Source organism: Erpetoichthys calabaricus, chromosome 8 (genome assembly GCF_900747795.2).
Source record: "Erpetoichthys calabaricus chromosome 8, fErpCal1.3, whole genome shotgun sequence".
NCBI classification, from domain to species: domain Eukaryota; kingdom Metazoa; phylum Chordata; class Cladistia; order Polypteriformes; family Polypteridae; genus Erpetoichthys; species Erpetoichthys calabaricus.
In genome coordinates, this window is record NC_041401.2 from 166,743,347 (window position 1) to 166,762,786 (window position 19,440).

Consider the following 19,440-nt stretch of genomic DNA (forward strand, 5'->3'; position numbering starts at 1 on the left):
AGAGGGCAGGCCCAGCCCCGCTGGCGTCCGGAGCTTCACGGGGTCGGTCTCTCTTACCTTCCCCGCTGTGCCTCTCCGGTCAGAAGCTCCTGCAGCGCGGCAATCCTTCTTCGCCTGCAGCTCCTGATCGCACGCCACTGCCATCCCTCCTGACTCCTGCGTCACCGCCCGGAGGGTACATCGCTTGGCCGGCAGCGATAGCACAAGCTGCAGCTCTTCTTGCAGCTCCTGCAAAACTGCTGCCAAGGAGAGAGAAACAGCCGGCGGTGAGCTTATCTTTTGAGCAGCGCCAAAAATGAAAAGAATGATACCAAACATATATATGTAGGCTTTAAAATAAGTCCAATTTAAAGCGTGAGAATAAACGTCACATAAAATTATTGCACAAAATCGTTGCACTTTTAGGCTTAGGATTTTATACATATAGAGTAGATATATGTATATATACATATTGTCTTACTAAAGTATTCAGACTCCTGACCAACTTTCTCATTTTCCTAAATAACAAATTCTACTCTGACATGTTATTGCCTTTGATAACTAAAAATTATAATTTCTTTTATGTGATCTTGTTTTATAGAACGTAAAATTTAAGAAAAAGGGAAATATGTTATTTGCATAAGTATTCAACTTTATATAAATTTGTAGCATTGCCTTTAGCAGCAATAACAATATATGTTTTTGGAGTAAGTATGTACCAGTTCTATTCGCAGTCTGGGTTTGAGTGCCATGAATTCCCACTTGGACTGAGATCAAGTATTTGACTTGGTCATTGTAGAAAATTCTTTTTTTTTTCCATTGATCCAATCTAGCATTACTTTGGCCTTATGTAAGAGATCATTACCCTGCTGAAAGAGGAACTATTTATCAGACTGAAATATGTCATTTTGCAGTATTTGCCTGTATTTTCCACTATCCATTCTTCCTTCCACTTTAACCAGATTCCCATTCTCTTCTGATAAAAAACATCCCAACAGTATAATATTACCAGCCGTCATACTTAACTATAGGTGTGGTATTTCTGAAGTGTGGGCAGGGTTACCTCTCTTAATTGTGGGCTTTTTAGTTCAACTTGTGTAAACTTAGGTCTTCCAGAACACAGGACTTGAATACTTACACAAACAGGATATTTCCTTTTTTTTTCTTAAGGATTTTTTTCCCAAAAATAACAACATCACATTAATAAAACTCATTTTTGAGTTTAAAATAAAAAATAATTGAAAACAATGTTTAAGTGTACGATTTGTTAGTAAAATTGGACAATTGGTAAAGGGTTTGCATATATTTGCAAGGAACTGTGTGTGTGTGTGTGTGTGTGTGTGTGTGTGTAATTTTTTGTAATTCTGATTTGATACATTTTACCAAGTCACTGCCTGTTTGGAGATTGCATGTTAAAGGTACTGCTCAGACCATGGTTTTTAGACTGGAAAGTTTTTGTTGACAAAAGGAAAACCAAGGTAGTCCTAATTTTCAAGATTATTGGATGTCAATGTGGACTTATTAGGTATATCAATTTACATGTAAATATTATTTAAAAAAACAAATCTATAGATGACTGTAGTGCTGTATTTGTCTGTGTATGTTTTACTGGTTCATGCAAAAAGTCTGTTGTAAGGACAATGAACAAATTCTTATGAATTAAAGGAAAAAATTAAGGTGTAATAATTGTATGTTAATAAATGAAAAAGGGACAGGTTTAATTGAAAAAAGTGGGATTCTTCTGTATGGTAATGTTTTGCTGTTAAAGTTGTTATTTGTGTACATTTCATTTTATTCTATAAAAAGAGATCACTGGGGAAAAAAAGAATAATGCTGAAATCAGAAACTTTACTGTGATGTCAGGTTTTCATTTCATCTGTACTTGTTACTGAATTCCAGAGGAAGTATCTTACTGTATATCATTACTTTGGCAATCTTATACACATATCAGTTTAATTATGCAGAATATAAAAGTAATCACTCCATGTCTGTCATTGTGTAGCTACAGGTCTAAAATAGCTCAGCATGATGTGTTATGAGGAGGTGGAGTTCAAATTGCTTGAATGAGCAGGAACTAAAATGGAACTTAAGCTCACCAGATGGAGCTGTAAAATACAAACAGTAAAGTTTCTAATCCATTGCTAGTGAAAACCAGTGCTTCTGGTGGATGGAGTCTTGTTTAGAAGGGGCGGTGTCTTAACACAGTCATAGGGGTCAGTTCAGCGTGACCAAGTCTCTGAAACTTTCAGTCATCTCACAGTGCCAGCTGTATGGTAATTAGCCTGAATGAGTTGTGAGATCAGGCGGTGGGGGACGGCAGATGGCTTCTGCATCAGGAGCATTTGAGCTTGACTAGTAAGTTAAGGTGCTCTGGTATTTGCAGTTATGCCATTCCCATGAAAAACTGGAAATTAATCTATTTTTAGGCACTTTTTGGGGGGTGGAGGTCAATTTGTTTTTTTGTTTTTATTGTAACCTGTGAGCTGCAGTTTTTGGAGAATAAAAATTAAAATGAAAATATTTGGTGGCTTGGACTATATACTGGTGAGTGAATTTTTGTTTGTTTTGCAGTTGACATTGATAACTTGCTTGTTTTTTCAAATATTTAATTAAATTTGTCTAAAAAAGTTTTTTAGATTTATCTTTTATTGTCTTTCATCCTTTGTCTTAGACTAGTATATTTTTATTCTTCTAGTATATTCTTGGTAGAAGGGTTAACTGCGCACTTACTTTACTTAGAATGTCTGTAGTTAACAATAAAGATATTTTCATTACAGCACCATTCAATATGTAGGTTGAATTCTCTGTTGTAAAGATATCCCAAATGTAGATACTGTATGTCCCATGGTATATAGAGAGCATGAAGAGTGGAGATATGTACACATCAAGTAAGCTGCAAAAGGGAGCAAAGATTTTTTAAAGAATAAGATGGGATGAAGTAAGCAGAAGATCAGTTTATGTTCTAGGTGAGACACTATTGTGCAGATCACATGGGTATGAGGAGACAGAGAGAGCCACAGGGGACTAGTGCTTTTTAAGATTAGTTGGGATTAAGGTTTCAGATGTGTTCCATAAATCAGTTATTTTCCTTGTGGTAAATATTTATAACATGTAAATAACAAGATACATTTTGAACAACTGTATTATTAACTTAATCCTTTAATTTCTTTAATTCTACCTTTAGACAGTCATGTATAAAACAGTCCTTATATTCTCTAATATTTTATATTATTTAAGAGGGCAAAACAACCCATAGAGAACATATAATTAAATCAAAAATACACTCATGTGAGCAACACAGCTATACAACCAATACTAAAAAAGTAAGCAACCTACTTCCCTTGCCTACATCAGACTTGTGTGGCAAGTTTGATCCTAATATATACAGTATTATAACAAAAGTATTCAACACAAACCCAGGCAAGCTATTTTATGGTAACGTTAATTAAATGTTGCCAACTTCTTAAACATTTTTCAGCTGTTCCTCAGAGAGACAATTACTGTGTTTTCCTAAAATAGTTTAACACATAACTTCATCAGAGCTTTCTCAGCTCACAACCTGCCTTAGTGAAATTAAAACCTGGATGGAGCAGAACTCTTTAAAATTAAATTGCAATAAAACTGAACTCCTGCAAATTGGGACTAAAATGCAACTTAATAAAATGAGCTCCTTCCCAGTCTATCTTGGCGGTGATCTCATCAGACCTGCCTCTACTGTAAAAAATCTTGGTGTCATTTTTGATTCCTCCCTCTCTTATTCCGCCCACAAAAATCACATTAAGAAACTTTCTTACTTTTCACCTCCGTAACATATCCTGTGTTTGCTCCTTCCTCTCCTTCTCTAATGCTGAGAAACTTGTCCATGCTTTTATCACATCCCACATCAATTATTGCAATTCCCTACTGGCAGGTGCCCCTTCTAATCTTATATCACAGCTCCAGCTTATTCAAAACTCAGCTGCAAGAGTCCTTACTCGAACCAGCAGCAGTGAGCACATCACACCCATCCTGCTCCGTCTTCACTGGCTCCCTGTGTCTTACAGAATCGAATATAAAATCCTACTAATAACCTACAAAGCCTTAAATAACCTCACGCCAAACTACATCAGTGACCTTCTCCATCACTATGTGCCTGCCCGCCCACTAAGGTCCTCTGATTCTGGCAATCTTGTTGTACCCCACACTAATCTACACTCCATGGGTGAGAGGGCCTTCAGCTGTATAGCGCCCAGACTCTGGAATGACCTACCGAAATTAATCAGGTCAGCTGACTCCACGAATTCTTTTAAAAAACAACTCAAAACTCATCTGTTCAGGAAGGCTTTTAGCTCTACTTGACTTTATTACCCTTCTCTCAGTTTACCTCTCTGTCAAGTTGCTAATGTAACCTGTGTGTGTGTGTGTGCTAGACCATCAATTATGTTGTCTGTTTTTTTTTTTTCCCAGAATTTACTGTCTTAATCTTCTTTATTTATTTATCTGGTTTGTACAATGCTATATACTGTATACACTGCCATTCTTTATTATATTCTGTAAGTGCCTTGAGCATGGGAAAGGCGCTATATAAATAAAATGTATTATTATATATTCTGCACCTCCCAGGCCATCAATACAAAAGCACCCTCTTTTAATTGGACATGATTTACTGTGATGTCAGGGTTTTTTAAATACCAAATAGGGGTTTTGGTTATTTCTTTGCAGGACTTCTCCTATGATGACTACAAAACTGAATTCAATGTTGACGCCCCCAATGGTGTGGTCATGGAAGGGTATCTGTTCAAGAGAGCAAGCAATGCATTCAAGACTTGGAACAGGTCAGTTTTAGTTTCTGCCTTGAATTGTGCAAAACAGGTGTTTTATAAATATTATTTCCAGCCATTATGCATTGGTTCCTTGATGAAATGCCATACATAATTGAGGGAGAGTTAATGGGGCATTATGTGTATTGGAGGGAAAGCATTTATAGATGACATTTTTTTTCTTGGTATTGTTTTTACATTGGTCATGATGACCTTTTCTTTTATCTCTGATATTTCTCTACAGTTTTGCCCATGTTATTTCTTAAACCTTTCTAGTTGTGTTCAACACAGTCATCAACCACACAACAACAAGTGCTTCATCAGCATTTCAACAAACAGTTTTTCTCAAAAGAGAATATTGCATAAAACAAAACCAAACCAAAAACTGTATGAGTAAATATAATCCTGTCTGCATAACAAAATAAGTTGAAATCAGTCAGTGACTACAGTACCATCGGCCTCACTGAAATGATTCCCAGCTATTCAGCTTGCACATACTAAGCAAAGCAGTGAAAAGGGTCTTGCAGCTATTGATTATCCTTCCACCACAATCACTTGTGTGAAAGAATATATAAAATGCAGTGTTAGTATTTCATTGGTAAACCTGACAACCTCCTATATCATCTGCTCCAAGTTCAGGCAAGAAATGTCAAATGTTTTATACAGTTTTTTGGGGAAAGTGTCAGTTACATCAATCAGCAGTTCCTTACAATTAGTGGCTGTTCACTTTCCCATGACAACCTCCCTTAAGTTCCTAAGCCTGTGTGGACTGATTTTTGCCAGTACAGATTATCTCTATATCTCTAGCCAAATTACAAATTCAGACTTCACCTCCTCTCTGCTTGATCCTGCTCTTACTTTTCTTCTTAAGTCTTGTGCCTCAGTTTTTTTTTGGTCCCATTTCTTATTGTGAAATATTATTTGCCTTCAAATCAGTTGCCTCCAGGATTTCAGAGTTGAACATTAACATTGATTATGTATTGTTTTTGCTTTCACAAGTTGACACCTCACTTACCTGAGAACCTTATATAAGCTCACTTTTCAAAAACAAGTATTGTCAACCTCACTGTATCACTCATCTCTGACCATTGTTTAATGAAAACATTTTCACATTTTTTCTGTTTTTGATTACTGTAACTGCCTATTTGCTAGTTGTCTTGTTAAAATAAGTTTAAAGGGTTATAGGGTCATTACTGTCTGTCTTGCATAAGCTGATTCTCATTAGATTGCAATATACTGTAACGCAGCTGCTTGAGTTCTCACACACATTTCTCCTGTTCTTTGCTATTTACTGTAGCGGTCTGTTTACTCATGTATCAAATGTAACCTTGCACTCATAGCTTTCAGAGTTTTACAAGGTCTAGGTCCTTGATATGTTGCTCATCTTCTTCACCGTTATAATCCTTGGCATTCCCTTAAGTCCTCTGGTACTGGAACGTTGATGGTCCCACATACCAAACTGTCTTTCTGGGGAGACAGATCATTCTATGTCTTGGATCCCACAACTGAAACTCTTTACCTCAACAATTTTGTGACTGCTCTTCATTTCCTTTTTTTAAAACTAAACAGAAGTCCTTTCTGTTTAATCAATATTTTCTTTAGTCTTAGTTTTTATTGGTATGATGGTATTGTTTGTTATATATTATTTGGCTTTATTTTTGTTCTGTTTTGTTACTGTTACTGGTTTCTGAGTTCTTATGCTTTTATACAGTGGTGTGAAAAACTATTTGCCCCCTTCCTGATTTCTTATTCTTTTGCATGTTTGTCACACAAAATGTTTCTGATCATCAAACACATTTAACCATTAGTCAAATATAACACAAGTAAACACAAAATGCAGTTTGTAAATGGTGGTTTTTATTATTTAGGGAGAAAAAAAAATCCAAACCTACATGGCCCTGTGTGAAAAAGTAATTGCCCCCTGAACGTAATAACTGGTTGGGCCACCCTTAGCAGCAATAACTGCAATCAAGCGTTTGCGATAACTTGCAATGAGTCTTTTACAGCGCTCTGGAGGAATTTTGGCCCACTCATCTTTGCAAAATTGTTGTAATTCAGCTTTATTTGAGGGTTTTCTAGCATGAACTGCCTTTTTAAGGTCATGCCATAGCATCTCAATTGGATTCAGGTCAGGACTTTGACTAGGCCACTCCAAAGTCTTCATTTTGTTTTTCTTCAGCCATTCAGAGGTGGATTTGCTGGTGTGTTTTTGGGTCATTGTCCTGTTGCAGCACCCAAGATCGCTTCAGCTTGAGTTGACGAACAGATGGCCGGACATTCTCCTTCAGGATTTTTTGGTAGACAGTATAATTCATGGTTCCATCTATCACAGCAAGCCTTCCAGGTCCTGAAGCAGCAAAACAACCCCAGACCATCACACTACCACCACCATATTTTACTGTTGGTATGATGTTCTTTTTCTGAAATGCTGTGTTCCTTTTACGCCAGATGTAACGGGACATTTGCCTTCCAAAAAGTTCAACTTTTGACTCATCAGTCCACAAGGTATTTTCCCAAAAGTCTTGGCAATCATTGAGATGTTTCTTAGCAAAACTGAGATGAGCCCTAATGTTCTTTTTGCTTAACAGTGGTTTGCGTCTTGGAAATCTGCCATGCAGGCCATTTTTGCCCAGTCTCTTTCTTATGGTGGAGTCATGAACACTGACCTTAATTGAGGCAAGTGAGGCCTGCAGTTCTTTAGACGTTGTCCTGGGGTCTTTTGTGACCTCTCGGATGAGTCGTCTCTGCGCTCTTGGGGTAATTTTGGTCGGCCGGCCACTCCTGGGAAGGTTCACCACTGTTCCATGTTTTTGCCATTTGTGGATAATGGCTCTCACTGTGGTTCGCTGGAGTCCCAAAGCTTTAGAAATGGCTTTATAACCTTTACCAGACTGATAGATCTCAATTACTTCTGTTCTCATTTGTTCCTGAATTTCTTTGGATCTTGGCATGATGTCTAGCTTTTGAGGTGCTTTTGGTCTACTTCTCTGTGTCAGGCAGCTCCTATTTAAGTGATTTCTTGATTGAAACAGGTGTGGCAGTAATCAGGCCTGGGGGTGGCTACAGAAATTGAATTCAGGTGTGATACACCACAGTTAGGTTATTTTTTAGCAAGGGTGCAATTACTTTTTCACACAGGGCCATGTAGGTTTGGATTTTTTTTCTCCCTAAATAATAAACACCATCATTTAAAAACTGCATTTTGTGTTTACTTGTGTTATATTTGACTAATGGTTAAATGTGTTTGATGATCAGAAACATTTTGTGTGACAAACATGCAAAAGAATAAGAAATCAGGAAGGGGGCAAATAGTTTTTTCACACCACTGTATATTGTGTAAAGCATTCTTGGTTTTGAGAAAAACACTATGTAAATAAAAACAATTGTCACCATTAATACAGTTTTAGAAATCAAAAAAATCATTGTGTAAAAAAAGATTTTGTGTTCCTCAAAACAAATGCCTCCAATTCTTTTCAATGAGTGGCTTTACCATTGGATGTTGTTTTTGAATATTATGATCTGATTATTCATAAATATACTTTTAAAGTTGTGCATGGCAGAGTATTGTAGTCTGACACTTAGCTCAATAAAAACACCAATTATAGAACAACTTTATGTAACTGTTTCCTAAACTTGTTCTGAAAATACAGGAAAGCACTTGCAATATGTAAATGTTTTGCATCTAAAAAGTCATTATGTGAGTTCTTATTTATTGATAAAATCATTCAAAGAAATCCTTCAAGGACATGATTAGAATAAGTAAATGTCTAAGTGTTATATATGTATGTATAGTAGATTTTAGTTTAAAAAATAGACGAAGAATAGTCAAATTGGAAGGATTCCCACTTTCCTGTTTCAATGAATCATGTTTTTACTGATGATTTAACAATAAAAAAGCTATTTCTGGCTGAATATCTTATACCCTTTTTTATAACTAAAATATTTTGTTTTAAAGATATTTTTTAAAGGTAGATGTGAAGGAGTAAAATTTATCTTCTTTGTATTAAAACAGTAAAAGGTGTAATTTCCAAAGCTGATCTTGCTTACTTACATTCAGAGTTCAAGATATTATGTTTCTTGAAAAACGTATTATCTGAACCCATGTGGAAACGTATAAATATGAATTGCATTAATATTAACTTATTTTATTTAATAAAATAAAAATTATGCTGCAAACAGGACTCTTTTGACATGCATACACCATCTACCAGTGAACCTGATGAAAATTATATACATTAACTTGACCATAAGTTGGGCAGATTTGCTATTACACTTAAATGATATAAAACTAGCAGGGGTATCCGCTGCTGGCTGGAGTAGAATAAAGTGTAGTAATGTTAACAAAATAAATTCCCCAAGAGGAAGAATTTTGTACTCAAACCAAAATTCCATTAACTTAATCCACCTGGGAGTGCAATTTTACATACTTACAGTATGTCATGTCCCAAAATGCTTCCTAGGATTAGTTCCCTAAAAGCATAGATTCAGGCAAATTCGTAATGAAACATACATTATGGCCTTCCCCCATACAAACTGGGTCATGACGTGAATTTTCCATACAGGATTAAAAATGCATACTCAGCTTTATATATTAGACTAAGATTTGAATATTCATTTTTAAAATACGTATATATTCAAAAATACATTAAAAGTTTCAAGTGTTTCATGTGCATTTGTACCTTATGTGTCTTTTTATGTGTCTTTATTATTAATATTTTTGGTTTTTGCTCATGATGTGGTTGAAGAATGAAGTGGTTATGACTCATGCACAGACATAGCATTCAAACAAAGTGACAATTGAAACACAGCCTATCACAAAAAGATGACTTTCACTGTGTAGAAAATTACATGGTCAAAGAGAAAAGGACACTTCACATGCCTGTAATGCATATATGAAATCCAGATAAAATTGCTCATAACTGCTTAAACATTTTAAACACTCATTTTATTTTTGTGGTCCTTAGGTGCAGAACATGTAAAGTTACTGCTGATTTCCATTTTATATAAATATTGAGTGGCTGTGAGTCTACACATTTTGCAAATGAAGTCACTGAATGTACTGTTGCATTGTAATGATCTTTGAGTATTTCCTCATTATGTTGTTTTTTTTTTAGCTGACGCCAAACATTCAGATCTTGAAGCATTCTACTTGAGCATTTAGATGAGTGCCAGACTTTACAGCAAGACTAATAATAGCTTGACTGACCAGGTTACCCTTAGCTTCACAGCAACTCAAAATTCTCCTATTAAGTTAACATTACACAACAGAATTTCAAAAGAAATCACAAGATATGGGCAGTTTTCTTTGCTTCTGTGTATGCTTAACAGTTTTAACATAAAATGAAAAATGACTTATTATTACTTATTGTTTGGCTGATGCCTTTATCCAAGATGACTTACAACTTTACATTTGAGAGATGCAATTGGTTGCATTTCATTTAGTCTTTCCAGCTGGAGCACAGGCAGGTGAAGTGACTTCCTCATTGTCACACAGTGTCATTACCGTGATTTGAACCCACACCCTGAGGGTTTGAAGTTCACAGACTTAACCACTATGCTGCACTACTTGCCTGGCAAATCAGGGATCTCAGGTTCAAGAAGGAAGTGGAACAGGATTAGAAGTAAAATGGTACTTTCAGGGTGCTGGAGTAGTGCAATAAGTACCACTGTTGATCAAAAAGCAGAGCAGTGGGGTTAAAAAAAGACAGTGTTATACAATACAGTCTAATAATTCAAAATTACAAAAAATGGCTGACTGGAAGTGATGTGCAAAAACAGATGTGCAAAGTTGCCAGTATGGCATGGAGCATCTGCAGTAACATGATGATTAAATGTGTGTAAGGTAAAATAAATAATAGTTGTTTTACAGTCAAATGTCAGCTTTTGTCTTTCAGACAACAGTATCTGGGAAGAAACGTCTAAAACACATCATTAATCTTCCCATATACATCACTGTAGAATAATATTAACAAAATAATTCTGTTTATAATTGGAATATTACTTCAGAATTTCTGTACAAGGTTTTGCCTTGGGTAAAAGCAGACAAATGCATTACCATGTGAATTTCAATGAAGACAGTTTTTTGCATGTGCTTGGACTTTTAAAATACTTTAATGTCAACAACTTACCATAAATAAATATCTTAATGTTAATAGCTTAATGTAAGTAAAGTTTCTTTCAATATTCACTTAGCATCAGTTGATGACAGTGAAAATTACAGTTGCTTATGATGATGTCAAGTAAAAAGATCTGAAAAGACAAGAAAACACAAATTGTAATAATCTGTATTGGTTTTTCCATGGAAGTCATTGCATGTTAAAGATAAACAGTTGGAAATTTTGGAGTGTTTCACATAACTTAACCCATGGCACCATGTCAAGCACAAACTAAGAATTTAGTTTGTGTAAAAATTTTAAAAATTACGCCCTAGGAACCAAGTTATACAAACTGTTCTATAACTTTTCAGTAATTATTTACCACTCTGATGCTGATCTTTCTGATCGTAAAATAGGTCAATATGATAGCAATTGATGAGAAGAAGTCATAATTAACTGCAGAATTATGGTATTTGAAGGTTCCTCTAGAGTGCCTCTTTCTGTTGCACGATTTTGCTCAAAAATTCATCAGCACATTGTCATCTCATAACAGACTTTTGAGTTTGGCACTTTTACGTCCAGCTGTTTTAGCTTGAGACCAGACTCAAGAAACTGTCACACACACAGACATGCATCCATCATTGAGATATCATCGTTTTCGGTATCAGTGGACCTCAAACGTTGAGACTTGTCAAAAACCGGAGATCAAAATTTTTGACGAACCTAAAGCTTTTGCTCCTCTCTCATAGACAATAGGTTGTGGTGAGGGAGGGCACAAAGCAAAAAATTAGTTTAGCATAGCAAAGAAAAGAAGTGGTGCAATAACCGGTTCTTCATAAATGTAATTTTCATTATTGTGTTTGATGCCTTTTCCTAAACATTTCATCCGGTACTGTGTTTATTTGTAATTTTTCTTTCTGCCATTGCATAAGTTGTGTATGTTATCGGAACATCACAAGACACAGTTGGTGACCTCTAATTTCCAATAGGTCTTGCTGAAATTCTCACTAATATGATGTCTTAATGATTAAGTTAATTGTATAATGTTGAACATATTGGTGTGTCTTTCTCTACTCGTGTTTCACATAGGTAGCCTTATATTCTCTACTGTTTCACCCAATGCAAAAACGTGCGTACTTATACAAGGAAATGATTAGCATCAGACTACATGTCTTCTTCAAGTGACATTACATTTGCTTTTTCAAAATATGTTTCAATTTTTTTTTAAATTTTATTTCCTCCTGTTGAATAAGTTTCTGACTAGCACAACCAATACTAAATACTTCCCTGCATTACATTTTAAGTTTTCTTCTATGGCTGTATTTTTGATCTTGGGTGAAACTTGACGGTATGGTACAATATGATTCACACTAGTCCAAAACATTGTGTTAACTTGACATAACTATGGTTGCTTTCAGAATTTTTCCTGGCTACATCTTTTGTTTGTTTAGCAGTTGAAAATTCAAGTATCACTTTTCAGAAAAAAAAGAATGAAAATTATTCTTTGTCACAAGCCCATTAAATCTAAACAGAGATACATATACAGTAAATATAAATAGTGTAGCAACAAATAGCACTATGCTTACATCTACAGAAACATTTCACATTTGTGGCATCCACAAGTTAGCAGATACACTTGTATATTTCCACTGGTGTTCAATGACTGATTATTGTTCTGTGATATTTTGAAAGTAGACAATTACAGTACAAAACTACTGTTTGAGTGATATGTGTATTGCCAAATAGTTGAAGTAATATTGATTTAGATTTCAAAAGTAGTGCATATTATTAATGCGTTAAAATAAAATCACTAACTGACAGTTCCTTTTATTTTCTTGGCAGGAGGTGGTTCTCTATACAAAACAGCCAACTAGTCTATCAGAAAAAGCTAAAGGTAAAGCATTGCATGAATACAAATATCAGTACTTTTTCAAAAGTAGTCTTTGTACAAATGAAAGTTTATTCACTATTTTACAGTTTAGAGAAAAAAACTGTGGTTAGCAGAATTGATGGCAAAGGCAATAGGCAACAATTTTAGAGCGTAGTATTTGGACAGTACACCAGGTTGAAGCATACCCACTTGGATAGGAAGCACCGATGAGGAAGTTCATGTCAGGTTCATAACCATAATGCCCAAAGGTAAAAAGAATTATTTTAGAAACATTACAACATTATGCATGATTTTTTTCATACTTCTCCTTTTTTATCCTTAAATACTCGTGACTATACTCGAGAACTTATCTTTATTAACAAGTATATATCATTAAAATCTTCAAGGTGCTTGGTCCATTTGTCAAAGATGCTTTTCAAAAATACTTTTTTCTTTTGTATTATTAAAATAGTAAGTGATACAGCTGACTGAATTACAGCAATCCCTGAGATTTGCTTGCTAATTGTCTATTGTACTAATATATAAAATCCCCTTATGCTTTGATAATGTATGCAGTATTACAAAAAAATACAATATTACCCAAAAAGTTAGGTTCAATTATTCGTATTAAAACACCTATATATTCAAATGCTATGTGCACATCTGTAATGTATGGGCTGTGTATGTGTTTTATTAATATTTTTCCAAAAATTGACTTCCTAGCATTGAAAAGAAGCTTTAAAGTTGTTTTAAAGTGATATTTGATAAGATAATGTAGAATCAGAAACATGAATTATTCTCCATTGTCTGTTCCTTGTTCTGATGGATATGTAATATTATGAACATAAAACATAAGTAAATAAGGACTCTTGGGTTATAAAAATGGCTTTCAGGGCAATGGAGAATTATTGTAAAATAATGTTCTTACTACAACTATGGATGTAAAAAAAAGATTAGCAGGGTAGAAAAATGTGCCAAAATAGATTATGGAGAACTGTGTTTAAGAAGCTGAAGGCTGTTCATTTTACTAATAACAATAAAAGCTTATTCTTCTTCTTCCGGCTGCTCCCGTTAGGGGTTGCGGATCATCTTGTTCAAAAATATGAATAGGCTGCTACTGTAAATTATATAAAAACAGATCTGTAGGATGCTACAGTATTACATATAATGTGTTGAGCAATGTAATGGCAGAATTAGTGCAACAATAAACAAAAAACGTTTCAAGTGTTAATTTTCGCTTTTAAATAAGACTTTTTTTAAATCACACATTAGAATTATATGGTGACATTTGATGAAACAGCCCAAGCACATTACGTTAATGGCTTGTAGAATTACTCAACCCCAAAGATATTTACTTACTGTTCATTTTAAGTTAGTAGCCTTGTTTATCAGTTTTTAAAATAATTGAACGATGAAAAAATCTCACCTGATTGGTTAATATTAACATTTGTAACACAAATATCTTATTAGCTAATTAAAAGACTAATTCTGCCAATATTTATACGACAGGATGTTCTGACCGTTGTAGTTGAAGATCTCAGGCTGTGTTCTGTCAAACCCTGTGAAGACATTGAAAGAAGATTCTGCTTTGAAGTTGTGTCACCATCCAAGTAAGTAGTTTCAGGAATTGTAAATTTATCTGAAACCTTCATTATCAATGGAACTGTTGAACTTTCAGTCATACATTAAACTGACTCAACCACTTAAATCAACAGTTCACTGGTACATAAATATTAAACAACAACTTAGCGCGAAACACAGGCTCAATCCAATACCATCTTCTGTCTTACTGCATGTATTCAATTAAATGCACCCTTCAAGTGAATCTAGTAGAGATTTGCATTTTTATGTTGCTTTTTGAACATTATGAAATTGTAAAATATAGGATGCTTCAAAAAATGGTAATCTGTGGGTTTACTTTCTACCTTATTATTGTTTGGCTGATGGTTAAGTGAAAACGTAACAGGAGTTCTGAATCTTAAAAAGCAAGTCAATTAAAATTAAAGAAAAATAAGTATTTTCCATTACATGGCTGAAATGAAAACCTGCAGAAATTGCAGCCCTCCACAATCTTAATTTACTCCAGGAGTAAACTAAAGCTAAAGTTATTCTTCCAAATGATATATACTAATGGAAGTGTCCATTACAGTTGGCTACTAAAAATGCTAAATTTGCGGTGGCATTCAAAAAATGCTTAGCTGTTATTGACTGGCCTAACACCTACCAACAAGATGTTCTCCACACCATTACACTACCATCAGCAGCCTGTACCATTGACACAAGGCATGTATCAATGGATTTGTCTTGCTTATTCCAAATCCTGATCCTTTTGTCCTGTGATGCAGACGAAATTGAGATTTGTGGTTTTGTGCTAGTTTTCCATTCTACATTCTATTTTACTTTTGGCGATCATATAACCAGTATAGCTTCACCTGACTGTCTGTAGCTGACAGAAATCAAAGTCACATTCAAAGATAAAATTTTGCACATGAGTGTTGTAAATAGCTACTTGTACATTCTCTTCTGACTCTTTTTAGCACCATGGTGATTTTGCTCACATAATTCCACATACTGGCTTTTTTTATTTACATCATTCTCTATAAACTTCAAAGGCTGTGGTACATGAAAATGTAAGAAGTCAGCTGTTTTTGAGATACATGAACCACTATGTCTCACTTCAACAATTATACCACATTCTCTTAGATCACACATCTTACACATTCTAATGTTTGGTCAAACAATCATTAATCCTTTATACCATGTCTGAATGCTGCACAGTTGAGCTGTATCAACATCATTAGCTATTTTGAGGAAATGTCTGTTTCTGTTAACTTGCAGAAATACCTTATATAGCAAGTGGCCATGGAATATATGTGTGGTTTCCTGGTAAAATTATATTCATATTCATGCCTTTTGTACAGAAGTTGCTTTAATATTTTGACTGGGCTTGCTATAACATCAAAAAGCAAGGTTGTAAAAGATTAATGTATTCCTTTAAAGTGAATATTCCCTGAGCGTTTTTATTATTTGTTCAACAGGAGTTGCATGCTGCAGGCAGAATCAGAAAAGCTTCGTCAAGCCTGGATCCATGCTGTGCAAGCCAGTATAGCATCTGCCTATAGAGAAAGTCCAGACAATTATTATATTGAAGTGAGTAAAACCATAAGAAGCAGCAAGAAGTTATTCCTGTCAATTATTTTGGTGTGACAACTAATGTAGTGGTGTGGAAATAATGCTTTTCATTTATTTATAAATATAATTCCAGTAACGATAACAAAGAGGACAAAATAAGAACATTCTTATGCATGACAGATACATAGAGAAGATATATGAAGTACAGTGATCCCTCGCTATATCGCGCTTCGCCTTTCGCGGCTTCACTCTATCGCGGATTTTATATGTAAGCATATTTAAATATATATCGCGGATTTTTTGCTGGTTCGCGGATTTCTGCGGACAATGGGTCTTTTAATTTCTGGTACATGCTTCCTCAGTTGGTTTGCCCAGTTGATTTCATACAAGGGACGCTATTGGCAGATGGCTGAGAAGCTACCCAGCTTACTTTTCTCTCTCTCTCACTCTCTCTCTTGCGCTGACTTTTTCTGATCCTGACGTAGGGGGTGTGAGCAGGGGGGCTGTTCGCACACCTAGACGATACGGATGCTTGTCTAAAAATGCTGAAAGATTATCTTCACGTTGCTATCTTTTGTGCAGCTTCCTGAAGCGACATGCTGCACGGTGCTTCGCATACTAAAAGCACGAAGGGCACGTATTGATTTTTTTATCTCTCTCTCTCTCTGCTCCTGATGGAGGGGGTGTGAGCTGCCGCCTTCAACAGCTTTGTGCCGCGGTGCTTCGCATACTTAAAAGCAAACAGCCCTATTGATTTGTTTGGTCCTTTGAAGAGGAAGATATGTTTGCATTCTTTTAATTGTGAGACTGAACTGTCATCTCTGTCTTGTCTTGGAGCACAGTTTAAACTTTTGAAAAAGAGACAAATGTTTGTTTGCAGTGTTTGAATAACGTTCCTGTCTCTCTACAACCTCCTGTGTTTCTGCGCAAATCTGTGACCCAAGCATGACAATATAAAAATAACCATATAAACATATGGTTTCTACTTCGCGGATTTTCTTATTTTGCGGGTGGCTCTGGAACGCAACCCCCGCGATGGAGGAGGGATTACTGTAGATATATGTGGGCAAACAAGCAATTTGAAATAAGTTGATGTATGTCAGTATATTTATCATTTTTTATTCCCTTGCCTTTTTTTTACAAAGACAATTGGCCTTGAGCCTATCATAGTTGTCTACAGTGCACATTTCACACATGAGTCCATATTGGTGTAGAAAGAACATCTCATTTGTTTCTAAGAGGCCCTTTAAACAACTTGGGCTGGGCCTAGTTAGTTGGTACAAAGGTGAAGAATTTGTTTTTCTGGTAATGTCTTTCAGTGCATCTCCATAAATAATTCTCTAAAGCTAGGCTCATAATAAGCATGTTGCCTATAATTATGGAAGTAACAAGTTTTAGTGACCACGTACTGTATTATCTGTTCAGCTCAGCCCATTCTATTTGTTATGTTCTGAGAATTGTTTTAGTGTCATGCAGAAATCATGTAATTTGCTACAGATACAAAAGCAAAGTTTTATTACAGCATGCAGACAGAGTGAAAATTCTTCTGGGTCTCTGCTAAAGTGACTGTGTCAGTTCTTAGCATGATGATGTTTTACTCCTGCAGAAACTTGATAGGACTGCCTCTCCCTCAACTAGCAGCATCGACTCAGCCACAGAGCCCAAAGATCGCAGTATCAAGGGGGACACCATCCTTCAACGTGTACAGGCTATTCCAGGAAATCAAGTGTGCTGTGATTGTGGCCAGGCAGACCCCCGCTGGGCAAGCATTAACTTGGGCATTCTGCTGTGCATTGAATGCTCAGGCATTCACAGGTAAAACTGTCTCCAACATTTTGTCAGCTTATGTCATCTGGCATGTCATGCCCAATTTACATTTACAGATTGCTAAAACACATTTAAAGTTCCGTAAAATTAATATATATATTTAAAAATATATTAAAATGATACACTGGTTATTTTCAAATATCTAAATAATATTTTAAAATAAAGAACATAAGAAATTTAACAAACAAGGGAAGACCATTTGGGCCATGGAGCTTTTACCTGACTGCTTAGATGTCCCAATAACTCATCCAGATACTTCTTAAAGGTGTCAAATTTTCTGCTTCAACTACATGATTTGGTAGCTTCTTCTAGATTCCCACAGTGCTTTGTATAAAGAGATTCTTCCTGTCTTCAGTCTGAAATGCACTTACCCTTAATTTACTCTACTGTCATCAAGTGCATGATTTGCTGTTTTAATTAAATAAATATTGTAAATCAATAATCTATTCATCTATAGTATTAGTGAAAGCAGTAGTCGTATAAGAAATCTATATAATAGCAGAAGGAGTATGGAATATAAGCTTGTGGGCTATACTAGCAGCAGTTGAAGTGAGCTGAGCACCATAAAGTCATTGGTTCAGATCCACCTTATCCTCTGTTTCTGACATAAATCAAATTATTTAGCCCAAATACATTTTAATTGTTGTAGCTTTTGTAAAGTGTTTTAAGGTTTACATTGACAGATTTCCTTACATTACAGATAAGATCACATCAAAGTAAATGATATTATTTGCATCAATGCACAAAACATGTGGAAATATTCATGCATTAACACATACAAAAAAGCATAGATGTGAATTTATCCTTAGAGTAGTTTGGTTCATATTTCAAAGCATTATAAACTGAACCACAAGAATGTCTGGTGAATATTGGAAGTTTTGAAACTCTAACTAAATAAATGATATTTTGAAATGAACATAAAGACCAACTCATTTTGTGGCAATTGTAGATAACCCAAAAAACAATTGCATTTCATAGGTTATTTGCTACATCATCACACTGTCACGGAATGTCTGAATCATGTATTTTATTGAATGTGTTTTTATTTTGATAATGTGATAAAAGTGGCAATAACAAAAACTCTTAAAAGAGCAATGGGACTTTCACACTTTATTTATTAAGTCAAGCCATTGTAGAATTTTTAAACAATAGGCATGATTCCTGCAATCCTGTTCTGAAATTCAAACCCTACATGGAAATCTGTTTGTTCAGTACATAAAATGAAAAGCAAAATATAAATGCAGTATATCATTTTCATAAGTGAAAGACAAGTATTTATTTAATGTCATTTTAGAAGTCTGGGTGTTCACTGTTCCAAGGTGCGGTCACTTACTCTAGACTCCTGGGAGCCAGAGTTACTAAAGGTAAAATGTTTATTTCATTATTTCACGTGTTGAAATGTTTTCTAATGCTATGGATGCCTTGAAATGCTCATTTTACACCTTTTTTCCTAACTTTGCAGCTTATGTGTGAATTAGGAAATATCACTGTAAATCACATTTATGAAGCAGGGTGTGAGGAGCTTGGCCTGAAGAAGCCAACGGCTTCAAGTTCAAGGTAGACTTATTTTTTGCTTGTTGCATTATCTTACCAGTATGAAATTATCAGTTATGTTATGTTATTCACAAGTACATATTGGGTAAGTTTTCATGGCACCTCCATGCCTCTATTTGTGAACAGAGGGATCCAACTAACAGCATTCTCTCTTTTCTTTGCTGTTAGATTTTCTACCTGTAAG

General features: G+C 35.2%; 1 protein-coding gene across 1 annotated transcript in view; it reads left to right on the top strand.

Annotated features, from left to right (window-relative positions):
* The window catches only part of LOC114656256 (arf-GAP with coiled-coil, ANK repeat and PH domain-containing protein 3-like), a 115,715-nt gene that overhangs the window by 69,643 nt on the left and 26,632 nt on the right, over window positions 1-19,440 (top strand). Inside the window, exons 11-17 of the mRNA XM_051930400.1 lie at window positions 4,681-4,793; window positions 12,716-12,767; window positions 14,253-14,353; window positions 15,782-15,893; window positions 17,482-17,690; window positions 18,997-19,066; window positions 19,165-19,259. Of these exons, the coding sequence (XP_051786360.1) occupies window positions 4,681-4,793; window positions 12,716-12,767; window positions 14,253-14,353; window positions 15,782-15,893; window positions 17,482-17,690; window positions 18,997-19,066; window positions 19,165-19,259 (752 nt within the window). The remainder of the gene's footprint in view (window positions 1-4,680; window positions 4,794-12,715; window positions 12,768-14,252; window positions 14,354-15,781; window positions 15,894-17,481; window positions 17,691-18,996; window positions 19,067-19,164; window positions 19,260-19,440) is intronic.